Source organism: Diplotaxodon limnothrissa, linkage group LG7 (assembly GCF_057381915.1).
Source record: "Diplotaxodon limnothrissa isolate DT_005_m linkage group LG7, D_limnothrissa_male_GT1.1, whole genome shotgun sequence".
Lineage (NCBI taxonomy): Eukaryota > Metazoa > Chordata > Actinopteri > Cichliformes > Cichlidae > Diplotaxodon > Diplotaxodon limnothrissa.
Window position 1 is genome coordinate 2,624,402 of NC_140602.1, and position 16,553 is coordinate 2,640,954.

The 16,553-nt window shown below is 41.1% G+C and overlaps 3 protein-coding genes across 4 annotated transcripts in view; 2 read left to right on the top strand and 1 right to left on the bottom strand.

Annotated features, from left to right (window-relative positions):
• Positions 1–4,600, top strand: part of LOC146627538 (DNA topoisomerase I, mitochondrial) — a 29,615-nt gene extending 25,015 nt beyond the window's left edge. For both annotated transcript variants that reach the window (XM_085357181.1, XM_085357180.1), the window contains 5 exons: positions 637–751; positions 1,424–1,551; positions 3,462–3,562; positions 4,161–4,310; positions 4,498–4,600. In XM_085357181.1, the coding sequence (XP_085213307.1) occupies positions 637–751; positions 1,424–1,551; positions 3,462–3,562; positions 4,161–4,310; positions 4,498–4,600 (597 nt within the window). The remainder of the gene's footprint in view (positions 1–636; positions 752–1,423; positions 1,552–3,461; positions 3,563–4,160; positions 4,311–4,497) is intronic.
• Positions 4,601–5,104: 504 nt separating this feature from the next.
• hsbp1b (heat shock factor binding protein 1b) lies at positions 5,105–8,946 on the bottom strand. Its single transcript, XM_085357182.1, has 4 exons — positions 8,771–8,946; positions 7,820–7,886; positions 7,558–7,684; positions 5,105–7,459 (listed from the first exon to the last, which is right to left on the bottom strand). The coding sequence occupies exons 1-3, from the start codon at positions 8,813–8,815 to the stop codon at positions 7,563–7,565; spliced, it is 234 nt and encodes a 77-aa protein (XP_085213308.1). The 5' UTR covers positions 8,816–8,946; the 3' UTR covers positions 5,105–7,459; positions 7,558–7,562.
• A 318-nt stretch (positions 8,947–9,264) lies between these two features.
• Positions 9,265–16,553, top strand: part of LOC146627540 (solute carrier family 66 member 2) — a 62,299-nt gene continuing 55,010 nt past the window's right edge. Inside the window, exons 1-3 of the mRNA XM_085358996.1 lie at positions 9,265–9,383; positions 11,757–12,038; positions 12,241–12,374. Of these exons, the coding sequence (XP_085215122.1) occupies positions 11,830–12,038; positions 12,241–12,374 (343 nt within the window). The 5' untranslated portion in view covers positions 9,265–9,383; positions 11,757–11,829. The remainder of the gene's footprint in view (positions 9,384–11,756; positions 12,039–12,240; positions 12,375–16,553) is intronic.

A 16,553-nucleotide genomic window follows, 5' to 3' on the forward strand; every position in this document is an offset into this window, starting at 1 on the left:
CAGCAGCAGATGCTTCTACCTGCGTGCTCGTGCTCCAGCACACGCATGCACACATACACTATATGTATACATGGAAAAACACCCACTCAGCTTGCAGTGAGACACAGTGATACAGGCCTGTGGCCCCAGTAGGTCCTGATCCTGATGATTAAACCAGCATCATTATTATAGACTATCAGAATTACTTCTGCTTCACATCTGAATGCTTTCATCCATATTCAAAATGCATGTGACGCCTTCCTCATCAAGTCTATATTTGCACCTGAAACTGCCGTGTGTGCATGAGCATATGGTTTTTGCTCTAACTCCAGTGAGTCCTCTCACACTGTTAACTCTGTTTCATCTGTTTTGTAAAGACTGCTGTTTCTCAGGTGTTAATGGAAATGTAAACTAGCTATATACAACTTAAACTTGTTATAACACCTGCAGAAATGTCAGTGAGACATAGAATTATGATCTGTTTTATTCTCCCTGATCTAATGGATGATGATAATGAAGTCAGAGATTCTATTTTGATTTATTTGTAAGATGGAGATTCTTTGCCACCGCAGTGGCACATTACCACAGTGCCACCTAGTGGTAGATGGCATGTGTTGATTTATGTGTTTTCTTTCTTGTTCCTGTTTCTCGTTGCAGACCAGCGTTCTGAACAAACACCTGAGTTCTCTAATGCCCGGTCTGACTGCGAAAGTCTTCAGGACATACAACGCCTCCATCACTCTGCAGCAGCAACTTAAGGAGCTCACAAACAGTCAGTCACACCTGCTCGCTGCACTGTAACAGTCTAAATTGACTTTAAATGCTCTGCACCACACATGAGCATTTTAAAGCGGTGGCTCGTGTTCCTCAGGTGCTGGTGCAGGGCGGTTAATAATGTAACTTGCCATCAGTTCAGCTCATTGTGTCACAGGGTCCAGTGAAAACAATGCAGTGACCCTCTTTTATATTTAGCCGGCTTAGTTCAAGGTATCCTGATGTCAGTCGGGTTTCTCAGTTATGACAGGAGTACATTATCACTAAACCCAGAGCCGTGCATCTCGGTCTCGCTCTTATCAGAGTCCCATTGGCTGCCTTGGCCATGATTTTTCCCTTTCAGAGATAGAAGTGTCATACTCGTCTCATTTCTGGCTTGCCACTGAGAGCCAATATGCAGGCTGACATGTGGTTGCAGGCAGTGTTGTGTGAACCACAGGAGGAATAGATGAAGTTAATACACGTGTATAAATGAAATGGGAGAATGTAATTGTATGAATGTGACTTGAAGCTTGATGTTTTGTCGCTGTGTGAGGTAATGGCATTAGGCGTGTCAGCGTGAGTTTCTCTTTAATAGTTTCTGTGCATAATTCTGGTTTGATATCTGTTCTCACTTGGATTTTTTTTCCTTGTTTAAATACAAATTACTTTTTTTTTTAAAATTCCTCAGAGTCTGACAATGTGGCAGAGAAACTGTTGTCCTACAATCGAGCTAACAGAGCAGTTGCTATTCTGTGTAACCACCAGCGGGCGCCGCCAAAGACCTTTGAGCAATCCATGGCTAACCTTCAGGCAAAGGTAAGGGCAGCTTGATTGAAAGTTACTTTAGTTTATATTTTATTGGACACAGTAATTTAAATTGGATTAGAAAGGGGCGATCGTGGCTCAAGAGTTGGGAGGTCGCCTTGTAATTGGAAGGTTGCCGGTTCGAGCCCCGGCTCGGACAGTCTCGGTTCGGTCGTTGTGTCCTTGTGCAAGACACTTCACCCGTTGCCTACTGGTGGTGGTCAGAGGGCCCGGTGGCGCCAGTGTCCGGCAGCCTCGCCTCTGTCAGTGCGCCCCAGGGTGGCTGTGGCTACAATGTAGCTGCCATCACCAGTGTGTGAATGGGTGGATGACTGGATATGTAAAGCGCTTTGGGGTCCTCAGGGACTAGTAAAGCGCTATACAAATACAGGCCATTTACCATTTATTTTTTTGTATTCTTCTCATTGTTAATTGACTGAAGAACAGATGAGAATTCAAGTGACAGTAAATGGTAATGGTAAATGGCCTGCATTTGTATAGCGCTTTACTAAGGACCTCAAAGCGCTTTACACATCCAGTCATTCACACACTGGTGATGGCAGCTACATTGTAGCCACAGCCGCCCTGGGGCGCACTGACAGAGGCGAGGCTGCCGGACACTGGCGCCACCGGGCCCTCTGACCACCACCAGTAGGCAAACACGGGGTTAGTATTAGGGCTGCTCAATTAATCGAATTTTAATCACGATTACGATCTGGGCTTTCAACGATCATTAAAAATGACTGAGCCGATTATTAGCCCCTCCCTCATTTATCCGCGACACCTTAAAGGCCGTCTGTGAAAATATTGTCGGGCATAAACGGTCCATGGCGCAAAAAAGGGTGGAGACCGCTGATTAAGAGGACCCGAGGGAAGCTCGGAAAGCTAAGCAGAAGTTATTTGGAGAGGAGAGTGACTGCCGTTGGTTGAAAAGAGAGTTTAAAAAAAAAAAAAACTTCAGTGGTGTTGCACACTATTTTATATTATTTTTTAAAGTCATTGTTAACCCTTTAAAGCCGGTCAGAGCAGCACGCTCCGTTTTGCGTAACTATTTTTAAATCCCTGTAGAATCTGAACCGTGTAAGCTAGCGCAATAATTTGTTTTGCATATGAAACCGGAGGAGTTGTACTTACATCTGATGCCATCAGCTTGTCCTCGGTCACGGTTTCGTTCCACATATAGCTTTGCAAAAATTGCATAAAAAGCGCTTGCAGGAACAAAAACATAATATTCCAGAAACACGCTTTGCCGATCCATCAGCTGTTCGTAACACTTCCCACAGTGAAATGATGCACCTGCTGTTTTCTTTGCAAATTTGCATCATAGGATTGTTTTTTGTTTTTCCTGCAGTATATAAAAATTGCTGTATCTCCAAAATAAAACTATGAAGACACTCAAAATAAATTTCCTGTGGTGGGAAACTATTTTTTTGCAACTTTATTGTATTTAAAGTTTTGAGGGATAAACCTCTTAAATTTCTCCAAGTAGAAATATATGTAAACAAAACAAAAACGATTTTCAATTTTTTTTTGTAGTTTATTGCACTTTTTTGCAATTTATGTAATTACTATGGACTTAATGCATACATATTATTAAAATATGGGCTATAACAGTTGTATTGATGTATAGCAACTTGAAATGCTCCCACAAATGGCACTACAGCATGTAAAAAAAAAAATAATATAAGCTCTGGTGGACTTGGTTCTATGGTAGGTCTTAAAGGGTTAAATAAATAAATATCGTCAAATAATCGTGATCTCAATTTCAGTGAAAATAATCGTGATTATCATTTTTGCCATAATCGAGCAGCCCTAGTTAGTATCTTGCCCAAAGAGATTTGGATCCACAGCCTGTCCTGTCACATTTTGAATTTAAATGTGGTGCCTGTGTGAGAGCTTGTATCCATATGTTCTCCACCCAGATTGATGCCAGGAAGGAGCAGCTGGCCTTAGCCAAGACGGAGCTGAAACAGGCCAAGAAGGAGGCCAAGACGAAGGGGAGTTCGGACCCGAAGTTGCAAGCGTGAGTGTCAGTAGTGGTGCGGAGGGGGACAAAAGAGAAGCTTTGGTAACATTTTGTCCTGTCCATGCGTTGGACTGAGGGCTACCACGAAGTAGCTTTAACCATTTTGGCAGATACCTGATATCCTCTGTCCTGAACATTTTATTTCTTTAATACAACCAAAAAAAACAAGAGCATGAAACTTTACAGGTGTGTACCCGAGATCAGAATAAAGGTTTTAAAATGGTTGCGGTGGAATCCACGGTGCACTGCTGGAGTTACGTCATCGTTCTTTCCTTTTTCTTGTATGCCTCCTATTTTTAGAATATAATTCATTCATTCATTCGAGTGACCCTCAGGCAATGAATGGTTTCATGATATCTAATATTTTCATCACAGGGTAAATAGGAAAGCGCTGAACAACTTTGAATGCGTTTGCAATGACAACATCAGATTTATTTCCCCCCCCCCAGTAAAAATGTTTGTTTTCGGGTCTTTTCTACTATTTTCAAATATTTACACAAACTCCTCTTTAATTGTTACACTGTGAGAGGAAGTGATACAAAAAGGTTCTTCCATCCACACATATCTGTACCAGTGATGATTCCTTCTCTGTCAGGCTGGTGGAGCGGAAAAAGGCAGCAGTGAAGCGTTGTGAAGAGCAGCTGCTGAAGCTGGAGGTCCAGGCAACCGACAGGGAAGAGAACAAACAGGTCGCTCTGGGTACCTCAAAGCTCAACTACTTAGACCCGCGGATATCCGTGGCCTGGTGAGTGAACACTACCAGCTGTTAAATATATAACACAAGATGTATACTGATATTTTCCCTCAGACTCAGAAGTGATAGCTGGTTTGTTTCAACTTTACCGTCTGTGTACCTCTGTTTCTAGGTGAAAAGATCTAAACCTGAATAAAGACGTTTAGGCTCATTTTTAATATTCCTCCCATCTATTCAGGTGTAAAAACATGGAGGTACCTATAGAGAAAATCTACAATAAAACCCAACGGGAGAAGTTTGCCTGGGCCATCGACATGACAGAGGCAGACTTTGAGTTCTAACCTAAAACTTGTTCAAGTCTCTCGTCTTAAAAGGTGACATAAGCTGCAATTCAGGAACCACTCCGTTAATTTTACATACAGTACTTCAATGCTGCATTTATTGTATTTTCAAAGACTGCCCATGTTGTACTTATAACTGTGTGGTACGATCGAGCTGTGCTTAATGTGCTTTTGCTTAGTGGTGTTTGTTTTTGTTCAACACTTTCTTTGGAAAAACTGCTGTTATTTGCTGTTTGTATGTTTTTGTTTGCATTAATCTGAATAAAGGTTCCCATTAGGCAGTAACGGGCCAAAGAAGCTGTCACGAGTTCTTAAACACCACTTTTGGGGAAGTGTTGTTTCAAATGCATAATTCTGCTGGTGTCGGTTTGCATTAACAAAGACAGTTTGTATAAGACTGAGGGCCAGTTCATTCTAAACACAGTGCTTTAAAATTAACAATGGGAAACACTGATTAGAATGCAAATAAAAAGGCAGTAACTTTAAAATCCTTTAAACCCCATATTTAATTAAAATGGTACAAAGACAACAGATTTTGCTTTTTGGAAAAAATCAATGAAAATATATGCATGCGCTGATTTTTATTTAAGGGCAGAAAATACATTTAAACTTTTATGACCGGTGTTTTCCAGCGTGTTGCGTGACCTCTTCTTGAACTGATGAGACTAAATGTTGTAGTTTTTAAAGTAAAAGTTGCATTTTCCAGTTCATAGCACACTAAAGTTTACAGTAGATAATTTCATCTGTGGATGCGATGACAGAGTCTTTAATGACAATAAGTGCTTCTGAGCCCAGTGACTGAAGATTCTTATTTTTGTGCCGTGTCACTCCATACATCTGAATATATTATGCACTGTCCATGATGGGCTCACATACTTATTTGCTGTGTCATTGTCCTTATTAATTCTGAAACCCTTGGTGTCCCTGTGGTGCTCATGATGAAGTTTCAACATGCAGGGTTTAAATGATTCCGGTTCGTTTTTATTATTTACATTTTACAAACTGTCCTAACCTAAGAGGTTGATTATAATTTCATTACATTATAAACAATATAGATTTAAAAACCATGCAACACTGAGACGTTCCACAGAATTTGCATCTGAAAATACGATTCTGGTTTAAAAAAACAAAACTACAGAAAAATGCAGAGCACCTCGGAGTTGGATGTATTGTTAAAAATTCTGTCAGCACCAGAGGGGTATGATACGAAGAACATTCAACACAGGCAGGCTCTCTTTGCTGTAGCTGGCTTGACAAAACGTAAAACTCCAGTAAGAGATTTGTTTTCAGCTCAGTGCGCGCTCGTGTAAAAAGGGGTTTCATGCATCGTGACTCTGTGTCCACGCAAAATGATCCAAGTGCCATCTACTCCAATCTCAGACGTTATCAGATGGTGTAAAAACTGGATTTGGTGCATAAAGTGGTAAACATTAGAATTTATTATGTTATTGCCGAGTGTAATTTCAGTGCTGTCACCTTAGAAATAGTTCTGAGTCTTTTAGACTGGATACATTAAATGTGCCTGATGTAAAGGAAATGCACAAATCGCTTTCATTTGTCAGCAGATTGCGAAATGAATTTCACATTAGTACTCTTTGTGTGGGTTCTGTATGCTGGACTAAATCAGGGGTGTCTAACTCCAGGCCTTGAGGGCTGGTGTCCTGCAGGTTTTAGATCTCAGATCTCACCCTGGGTCAACACACCTGAATGAGATGATGAGGTCATTACCAGCCCTCTGGAGAACATCAAGAGATGCTGAGAAGGTCATTTAGCCATTTAAATCAGCTGTTTTGGATCAAGGACGCATCTAAAACCTGCAGGACACCGGCCCTCGAGGCCTGGAGTTTGACACGGCTGTACTAAATAGTTGGGATAGGCTCCTGCCCCCACACACACATCTTAACTGGATAAGCAGGAAAGAGATGGAATGAAGTTTAACATTTATACATTTTTTTTTTTTTTGCTTCACTAAAATAAACATGCACATACATAATGCAATTTCCTGACGATGATTTTAGTGGTTCCACTAAAGTGCAGCTTAACAACTTGTGACACATAAAACTTATTCCCCAAACATGCGTATAAATAACACTTTTTAAAAATGCGATGGATTAAAAAATAAAAATAAAAACTCTGAAAATATGGATTTTTAAAACAAACTCTGAACATAACCTGCGGCCGAGCGGCTTACGTCTTCAGGTTAAGTGACCATAGTGACTTAGGTTAAAAGAGCCGCTTATCTTAAAATCAGTTTTCATTACAGAAAACTGATTTTAAGTTTGACCAACTCCAATAACTCACTGATCTCACTTCATAGTGCACCCCTCTTTCCAAGTATTGACCATACATGACAAACAGCCGTGTATTAAATAGCTTTAATAGAAGACTATCAGGATTGGAATGCATCCCACACAATGGTTGTAACAGTGCTCACTGTGAAACACTGCTAGCTTTAGAGATTCGCTGCACCGTGTTGGTGCGGACACTGGGTTAGAGGTTTGTACTAACCTGTTAGCCTGCAAGTTTTAGTCCTCGTCAGAGGCTAGGGCAAAACCAACACTGTCTGCTTTCGTGTCAAGGAATTCAACTACTGATATACATGTATATGAAAATAACCTCCAGGTTAGTACGCTAAATCTGCAATCCTGCACATGAGCACTTGAGGTGCTGAAGGGCATGTCACACTACTCTAGCTTACAAGTAACGTTCAAATTTTCAAGTCATTACATAACCATTTCACAATATATAAAAAAGCATTTCACACAACGACACACCAAATCAATATTAGTCATTTTCAGAATGGAAAAAGTCTGCTGCTCCTGAATACAGGACCGACTTCACGCCTTGTGATTTAGGAACCTGTGGGACAGATTTAGAAAACCATTCACTATTAAAGCTGACATTCAACATATTTACAGGAAAACTGACAAAGCTAGATGTGCCGACTACTTGATTACCTTCATTATGATCCTTGACCCTCTTTAGCTTTTTCTGGTGTTGCCTCGATCTCCTCGACACCAGCCTGGGTCATCAGGTCAGCAATGTTTTTTTCCAAGTCATCAATACGTGTGCTCATTTCATCAAGTGGAGAATTAGTTAAGGCTGGTAATTACAACTGGAAATCACAAAGTCAGCTAACACGGAACAAATGACCCAGCCTACAATTATTAACTTTGATGCATATAATCAATACAATGTTTTAGATGATTATTAGGATATTCCTTCCAATGATCTGGTCTGACATTGTCTGGAACTTGTCCTGCATCTGTTGCAGCAGAGTCTGAACCTGTGGAGGGGAAAAGAGCAGAAATTATAAATGAAACTGGAGCCACTTAGTAGTTAAAGTTTATGGAGATATAAAGTGAAGTCATAACACTGCCAGATACAAACACTTAAGCATATGGTCTGTGAATCTGTTTCTATGCCAACAACTTAAAAGCTTGACTATGGATCTATGATTTACTGTAACAAGTACACCTGCAGCGCACACCCCCCCCATCTCTTCATTCTGCATCTCCTTCACATAACAGTCAAGTTAATCCTCAGCTTCTTTAAATCTGTGTGAATACGACTGTAGGAAACTAGGTAATGCATAACAACAAATGACTCAAACTAGCGGAGGTGGTTTTTAAACGTTTGCGAGGTTTACTGAAGCTGAACGTCTCTCACTGACCCCCATCTCTATGGCAACACTCAAACACTGCCTACGCAGGCTTTGTCGTATAGGAAACACTAAAAGAATCATTAACATATAATCTGTACATTTTAAGGTCTGTGTGAAACTGCGCGATATTCAGTAGTCAGACACTGATAAGGGAAACCTACTATATATAAGTGCCAGGTGAATAAGGATAGAAAATGTACTGCAGGTAACTTTTACATAATTCTGTGCAGTTTACTCGTTGGAATTTGGTGATGCCATTTACATGACCGGTTGACCATTACATAACATTCTGGAGCTAAAGTCTGGGATTGTGGTTTGGATGCAACAAGCTCAACACACACTTTGAATCTAGAGTTTTACATACCAAACAAAATCCACGAAACACCGCATAAGTGCTAAAATTTGCTAGCTCAGATAGCTTGCTATCGTTAGCATTGTTATTGGCTTTGCTAGCTAAGGCTAAGCTACTGTGGCTAAAGCTAGCTTGCCTCGCGATCACGACTCACCACATTGGTAAGGTCCTGCACCGATTTGGGGTCCGTCTCAGCCATGTTGTGATGTAAATGATTATCAGCGCCTAAACAGCACAAAAATTCAAACCGCTATCTAGCGACTGTTTTGCTATCTACTCGAAGTAAGCAATCTCGCACAACACCCACAGCACAGTCAGCTGTTCCAAAGCACAGAGAATCTCGCGAGAGCTGCTCCAAAGTACAGCGAGTTTTGAATGGGCAGTACAGAGTTGTAGATTTTATTTACCCCACGTAGCTTCATAAAACTCCTGACATTCAGATATTTGTTCAGTGCAGTAGTCTGCCTCATTTAGGCGTCCGGGTCATAGAAACATGCACACAAAAGCCTTTGTTAAATCTGTATTAACTAAAACAAAAGATAGAAGTCGATGTATCCGTGCGAGTGCGTGTGCGCCTGCCTGCGAGTGCGTGTGCGCCTGCCTGCGAGTGCGTGTGCGCCTGCCTGCGCGCGCACGTTTCTCCTCATCTGAACGAGTTGGATTTGAAAGTTGGAGCTGCCGGGAGCCCGGTGTGTTTTGACGCCGAAGAATTCGTGTGCGGGTTTTGTTTATGTTACAAACGGGCGGAAAGTGAACGACGAGGCTTGGTAAGTAAAGCTTGAAGTTTTAAGTTAACTCTTAAATTAGGGAACTTACTGGGGTATAAAATCCTTATAAGGGGCGATACAGAATCAGCCCCAGTGAGCTCGCTCTACTATTATAGAAAACGGTAGACTTTCTTTGGTGATTTAATTTTTGCCCTTAAAAGTTCTTATTTGCACAGGCTTATACGAAACCTTCATCTGTTTATAACAATGTAACCACTCGCTGTGAATGCTGGGCCTCTGTGTCTTGTTACTCTGAGGCTGGCACAGTAGCCTAAAATTGATGTCTGGAAGTTCAGGCATGTTAGCCCAACCCAAAGAAGCTATGCTTTGCTTACGTAACAAAGCTCGTTGTGTTATCAGATGTAGTCCATCACATTTGGGCTGCTCTCATGTGATGGTTAACTTCTACAGCAGGCGGAGGGAAGTAGCTGGAGACGCCTTGGATTGTTAAATTTCCTGAATAATATTTAACTTTGGAAAACACGTAGAAACCTTTTTATGGAATGTGTTAAAGGTCTGCTGCAGGTTTTCATTCACTTTGCATTGTTAATCATCACACCTTTAAAATGCTTTCTGCAATGTTGGTGTTTTTACAGCCGTTATGTCCTTATTACAAATAAATGCCCTCTGATGTTAATCAGGCTGTACACAGGAGATTCCACTCAATGCATCTGCTGTTACGTTGAGGAGAAAAGGTTAACAGCAGCAGTCTTACAAGAAGAGAACCTGTTGGTGAGGGTTTTGTGTTATCACGACAAAAGTGTGTTGACCCAGTGCTGACTGGATTTCCAGGTTTGACTGATTCGTCAGCTGAGCCTTGTGACCAATCAAAAGAGCACATTCATTCTAGCGCGTTTCAAGGTTTGATAATGAAAATATTACACAGTCATTACTGAACAGGAACACAACAGTACCCACAAGCATGATGCCACTGCTCACTGTTGTTCAGCATGTGTAGGTCAGGGTTTTGTGTACACAAAATACGTTTGTTTTTGTTTTGTTTCTACTGAAGAACAACAATAGGGAACTGGAGTTTTAGGGAACTGTATGAAATCAAATTTACTGAAACATATTGTAACACTGTTTGGAGGGAAAAGAGAACTACTGTGACCATTTGTAATAAAGTAAAATAAAATTCACTTCCTGCTGTGACAAAACAAATTTCCCACGTGTGGGACTAATAAAGGTTATCTTATCTTATCTTATCATGCCAAGTAGTCACAGTAGTCACTTTGCATTGCTAATAATAATATTAATTTGAAGATTTAATTTAAGAAAACATTTTGAATTACCAGGACCTTTGTTATGAAGACAGCCTGGTAATAGAATATGTTTAACTGAACATTTAAGCTAAGAAGAAAAAAGAAAAGCTGGTGTATGCAGTTTGACAGAAGTCGGTGCAGATATGCATTTTGACTTGTTATTTAAACAGTGTGGTAGATCCCATACTGGTCACCTTAGTAACGCCCCTAGCTTCACCAGCCGGTGACTGTTTAACCTCTCCTGGCAGTCCATGTCCTCTGTTGCTGTACATTCCCAGACCTTTGACTCCCACTTGTGATCCCTGTTCTGATATGTGGCCACTATAAAAGACAAGAAGTTTAAATAATAGAAAAGTAGTTTGCTACTTGTCTGTCCTCCTTGACCTATTTATGTAATGAATTAAAGTACAGTATACTATTTCCAGACAGTCATGGGTCCATTTATTGTAACTGTTGGGAAACCTGAATAAAAATGAACATTTTCTTTGCTGCACCTCTGTTTGGAATCACTACTACGCCTGCCTGTAACAGCAGAGCTTGCCTAAGATGTGTTATTGAATGATTTTGATTGATGGAAATGGATGTAAAACGATTAGAAAAATAAGATAACTGCCAACATTTAGAAGTTGTATTTGGACAATAATGAGCCTTTTGTACTTTAAAAAAATATAAAAAGATAAACATTTAACAGCTGTTTTTGACTAATCAACCAGCAAATATGTGAAACTGTAACAGACTATGCAACAATGACATAGTTGTCTACTTCAACATTATGTTCTGCATAAAGAAGCTTAAAAGCAGTATTATGCCTGCATTGTATGTGTGCATTGATAGGCCAGAATCAGCTGACTGAGATCATTTTGGCTCTAATATGAAAGTATATTGCTTCATGTTTTATGTAAGTTTGGTTGTTTTGGTCATCATGCACGGGCTACTTTCCTGTAAGAGATTTAGTGCTGGAAATAAACATGAAAATTGTGATGTGAGATATAAGAATGAGGCATTTAATTGCACTCGGGCAATGTTAATCTCTGGTTAGTGACTCTGGGTGCCTCATAATGCCCATTAATGATAACGCTGCTGACCTCCCATTACTTTGACTCTCTGACAGTGGCCTGCTGTCTGTCAGATCTCCTACTGCTACTCATCCACCTCCTGAACACTCGTAATATTCCCTTGCTGTGATGGATGCCGAGGTGGTTCTCCAGGAGGAGGACATGGAGGGCTCGTGGACGCTGCTCTCCTGGCTGGCATCATTCGTAATGGTGTTTGGGGGAGCCCTGCCTTATGTGCCGCAATATCAGGAGATCCAGAAAAGCAGCAACACTGAGGGATTCTCCACCAGAGTCTGTCTGGTGCTGCTCATAGCTAACATCTTGCGTATATTTTTCTGGTAAGAAAGCATTTGTTCTTTACTCATAATTTTTATCCTTTTGCTTTTCTGTTTTATTCCTTTTAAAGGTGCTAACCTGTCATGTCAGCCTTGAGGCTCTGTATTTAAATACAGCTGATCCTACCGGACTACATGCTGATCTATAAGAGCTCTGTATCTAAAGTCCTGATTGATTTTGGTTGCCTTGGTCTTGTTCTTGCAGGATAGGGAAGCAGTTTGAGCTGACCCTGCTGCTTCAGAGTGTGGTCATGATTCTCACCATGTTTGCCATGCTCCACCTTTGTTGCACTGTGCAAAACGCCAACAGAGTAAGCACCAAGCAGCATCGCCTTTCAGGTAACCGCAGCTTACCATGCAATCACTGTCATGAGCATTTACAATTACAGCAAGTGACGCATCCAACATTCAATGCTTCCCTGTGTCAGCAGTTTTAGGCGAGAACTCCTGCTTCTTTCCAAAAGAGGGAGCTAGTGGAAAAGCTAACATTGCAAGATTGCTGTTCTCAAAACACCTTACCTATGAGAGCTACTTTTTTATATTCTGACTTGTCCTCTGTATATTGAATTCTTCTTTTCAGTTTCCAGTGTGACGAATACGCAAACACACTGAACACAGTAAAGCTTGAAATATCATTAAAATATCACGTTAAAGAATGTGTAAGAAGTGCAAAGCCAAACAGAGACCATCCACTATAACTGCAAACCCTTCTTTAACCTTATGGCATAACCTGAAGTGCACCTCCCTCAAAATGTAACTACATGTCATGTTCATGCAGCCTGCAACTAGTTTTTAATTTATCAATAATCACTGTCTCAATGTAAAAAAATGGAAACTAATATAAAAGCAAAATTCTGGAGTGAGATCACTGAAATTGTCCAAATTGATGTGAAGGGATGAACAAGGCACTTTATTTGTTTCTATTTGCTGGCACTGCATGAAAAGCACCAGGACTCAACCATAAGGTGAATATGCACCAGCACAAGTATAAATGTCGGCAACAACGTCGACCACTAAACGTAGGTTACGTCGTAGACGCTACCGCAGACGTCTAAAACAGCCATTAGTCAGTTTGTGTGGAAATAAGCCGGGTTACATGGTGGCATTGTGACAAATATGTCTTCATAACATGAATTATAGAGTACAGCAAGGTAAAGATTTGATTTAAGGTGCACAGGCAGCAGGTCTGCAGAATGTCGGCCCATCCCACCCTGTGAATTACAGGATATCTCTTCTTAGAGTGCGTGTGCACGAAGTATAAGAAATGTGATGGAAACACAAGCATGTGAATGTGTTTCTTAGGAGGCTGTGGATGACGTATTGGTACAGAGTGAGAGCAGATGATGTGAGCTAAGATTAAGCGCACCAATATCAGTGTCTCCTCTGAATTGTGTGTGTGTGTGTGATGCCAAGACGGGGAACCCAACCAAGATTATTTACAGGGTCTATTTTTATAGGCTGCTGTCTTTTATAGGTAAAAGACGCTCGAGTTGATTGCCAAATATCCTGACAGAAATTCAATCTTAGTGCAGTTTTTCTTTTTTTGTTTTATTAGACAACGAAGTAAAACTGAATAATGGAATCTTGTAATAGTCTGATCATGCAGAGCACAACGTGTTATTAAAGACATAAATCACGATAACTGATTTTAGGTTGATGGATATGAAACAGGGAGAATATTTCTTTGTAAAGACGAGCAGAAAGCATGTCTGTTTGTTAGGCTGTCAGAGGCAAATCCCTCTAAATGAGTTTTGATTGAGGAACTACAGACTGAGTGTGTGTGTGTGTTTAGACAGGAGAGTAATGATCATCTTTATGTTAGACTGTGCTTCTCTTGCCTTTACAAAGAACTGATCTATTACTCATCAGCAGCCCCCTCCCCCCTCTGTTTATATTATTTCAGCCTACGCCAAACAGTTTTTGTGGTGAATAAAATAGTTTATTGTAAGTGGAGGTGGATCGTCTGATTTCCATATAGGCTGTTTGTGAACGTGTAGCAGTGAACAACAATTCTGCCTGCAAGCCACTGAGGCGTAAACTGTTAATCAGAGGAAACAGAGCGATTGATTTAAAGCGATCTTTATTTTTTAATCACACTATCAGATAAAACACATCATGAACACTCTTTCACATTAAGCCCCTCGCTCTCTCTTAAGGGCAGCTCTGAGGTCCAGTTGCGATGGGGGATGGTGGGGTCGGGACAAGAATAGATCAGAACGGCTCTTCTCCCCAGCTGCCTGCTCTTCCCTCCACGTTTCTTGTGCAAAGTCTTTCCAACAGATCAGGGTCATCTCTATGTAAAATAGTTACTTCTAACCATGATGCATGTCGGCGTGGTTTACAAACACGGAGCTATTTTTGTGGCTCCTTCATTTCTTAGCTCCTCGCTCAGAAGTCCTGACTGCTCTTTATTTTTCTCTTCTTCTTTTTCTCACACCTTCCTCCACTGTTCTTCTACTCTCCCATCTCCTCCTCCTGTCGATCCTTCTGTTGCAGTTTCAAGGGCTCCTACTTCTTTTCCTTAACTTCTACTTTTATGAACAGATATCTGAGACTGCCAGAGTCCATGCTGAGGTCATCTCTGATCCACTTGCTTTAATGCCAACTTCTGTCATCTGCCTACTAACCTCATTTCCACTGCCTCAAAGCACACTCGAGCAGAACATAACCTGACTGACTGAGGCCAAACAGAGAACTGCATGTCTCCTGTGAGTGTCATTCTCCCACAGTTAAAAAAAAAGATTAAAATTTTGCAGTGCTGAAAGTTTTTTTCTTTCTTTTCTGTTGGCTATACCAACACATTGTTGTTGCGTTCCTAAATACATTAAGATATAGTGAAATGTTTCTTTTATAACATTGCTCTTATTACAATATTACATAGTCCAGTGTATTACTTACCTTTTTACGCTTTATAGAAAGTAATTTATGAATTGCTCATTACATTACTTTTTGCATTACTCCTCAGCATCACATAGGAAGCACTGTCACTTAATTGCCTATATAATATGAAACTTTCCATCTACATGTATATATGGATATCCTGACAGTGAAGACTTATCAATGATCTCCTTTCAGTATTTAGTTCTTATCACAAAGCTGAAAACAGCTGGGAGCACTCGACAGCTGCTTCGTGTGTTAGCACGCTGCCATTGAAGCTGGATGCTGAGATTTGATATCGTGCACAGGAGATGGGTTTGTTTTTTCTTCTGGATTTCACATCCTTGTGTCCAAAACATTAGCATAATGTGCATATCTCCACCCCTGAAGATCTGTAGACCACTGTGCCATTTAGGCTATGGTTCACTAATGATGTTTTACTCAGAGCTGACTCTGGTCTTCTCAGCCTTCCTGTCCTTTTGTATCTGAGTTCAGCCTTCGACACGATCTCTCCTTCTAAACAGACTTTCCTCTCTTGGCGTCTCCGACACCCCCCCAGCCTGGTTCCAATCATATCTCCTTGACCGTCTATTCCCGGTCACTTCTGATGTACCCCAACGTACAGTCTTAGGCCCTCTTCTCTTCATAACATACATCCTCCCTCTTGGTACCATTTTCCATAAATTTCATCTTTCCTTTCACTGTTTTGCTGATGACACCCAGTTAAATCTCTCCCGCTGGCCTGATTCCTCCCTCCCACCTTCTCTTATAGAATGTTTATCCGAATTAAAATCCTAATTTTCTAAAGCTCAATGAGGATAAAACTGAACTCCTTCTTGTCGGCACTAAATCCAGCCCACTGAAGGCAAATCATTTCACTCTCACTGTTGATAACTCCACAGTTTTCCCTTCTCCTCAGGTTAAGAGCCTTGGTGTCATCCTAGACAGTTCACTGTCCTATAAATCTCACATCAGTAATCTCACCTGTTCTGCTTATTTCCATCTATGCAACATTAACCGATTACGTCCTTCTCTTTCCACCCAGTCTGCGTCCATTCTTGTTTAATAGTCTCGTTACCTCCCGCATTGACTATTGTAATTCTCTCTTGCATGGTCTCCCCCAAAAATCCCTCCATAAGCTTCAACTGGTTCAAAACTCTGCTCCCGGCATTATTACCAGAACCCCCTCCTTTTTTTTTCTTGCGCCTGTCCCGTTTGGTTCTTTTGCCATCAGAATTATTGTCTAAAGGCAAAGAAAGATTCTCCCCATGTTTGCGTGGGTTCTCTCCGGGTACTCCGGCTTCCTCCCACCGTCCAAAGACATGCAGCTTGTGGGGATAGGTTGATTAGAAAAATCCAAATTGCCACTAGGTGTGTGAATGTGCGAGTGAATGTGAGTGTGAATGGTTGTCTGTCCCTGTGTGTTGGCCCTGCGACAGACTGGCGACCTGTCCAGGGTGTACCCCGCCTTTCGTCCTATGACAGCTGGGATAGGCTCCAGCGCCCCCCGCGACCCTGAAAAGGATAAGTGGAAGCGAATGGATGGATGGCAAAGAAAGATGCCCAACGAACTTCCTCCTACAAGCGCATCACCTGTCATGTGATTACTGAATTAAGGAAAGTACCACTGCTTATGAGAAT

Bases quoted from the DNA above. Each gene is read 5' to 3' on its own strand.
- hsbp1b (XM_085357182.1), bottom strand. From the start codon at position 8,815: ATGGCTGAGACGGACCCCAAATCGGTGCAGGACCTTACCAATGTG. The intron at 7,887-8,770 runs GTGAGTCGTGAT...TCCCCTCCACAG, and splicing joins TGCAGGACCTTACCAATGTG to GTTCAGACTCTGCTGCAACA. The intron at 7,685-7,819 runs ATATCCTAATAA...CTAATTCTCCAC, and splicing joins AGACCAGATCATTGGAAGGA to TTGATGAAATGAGCACACGT.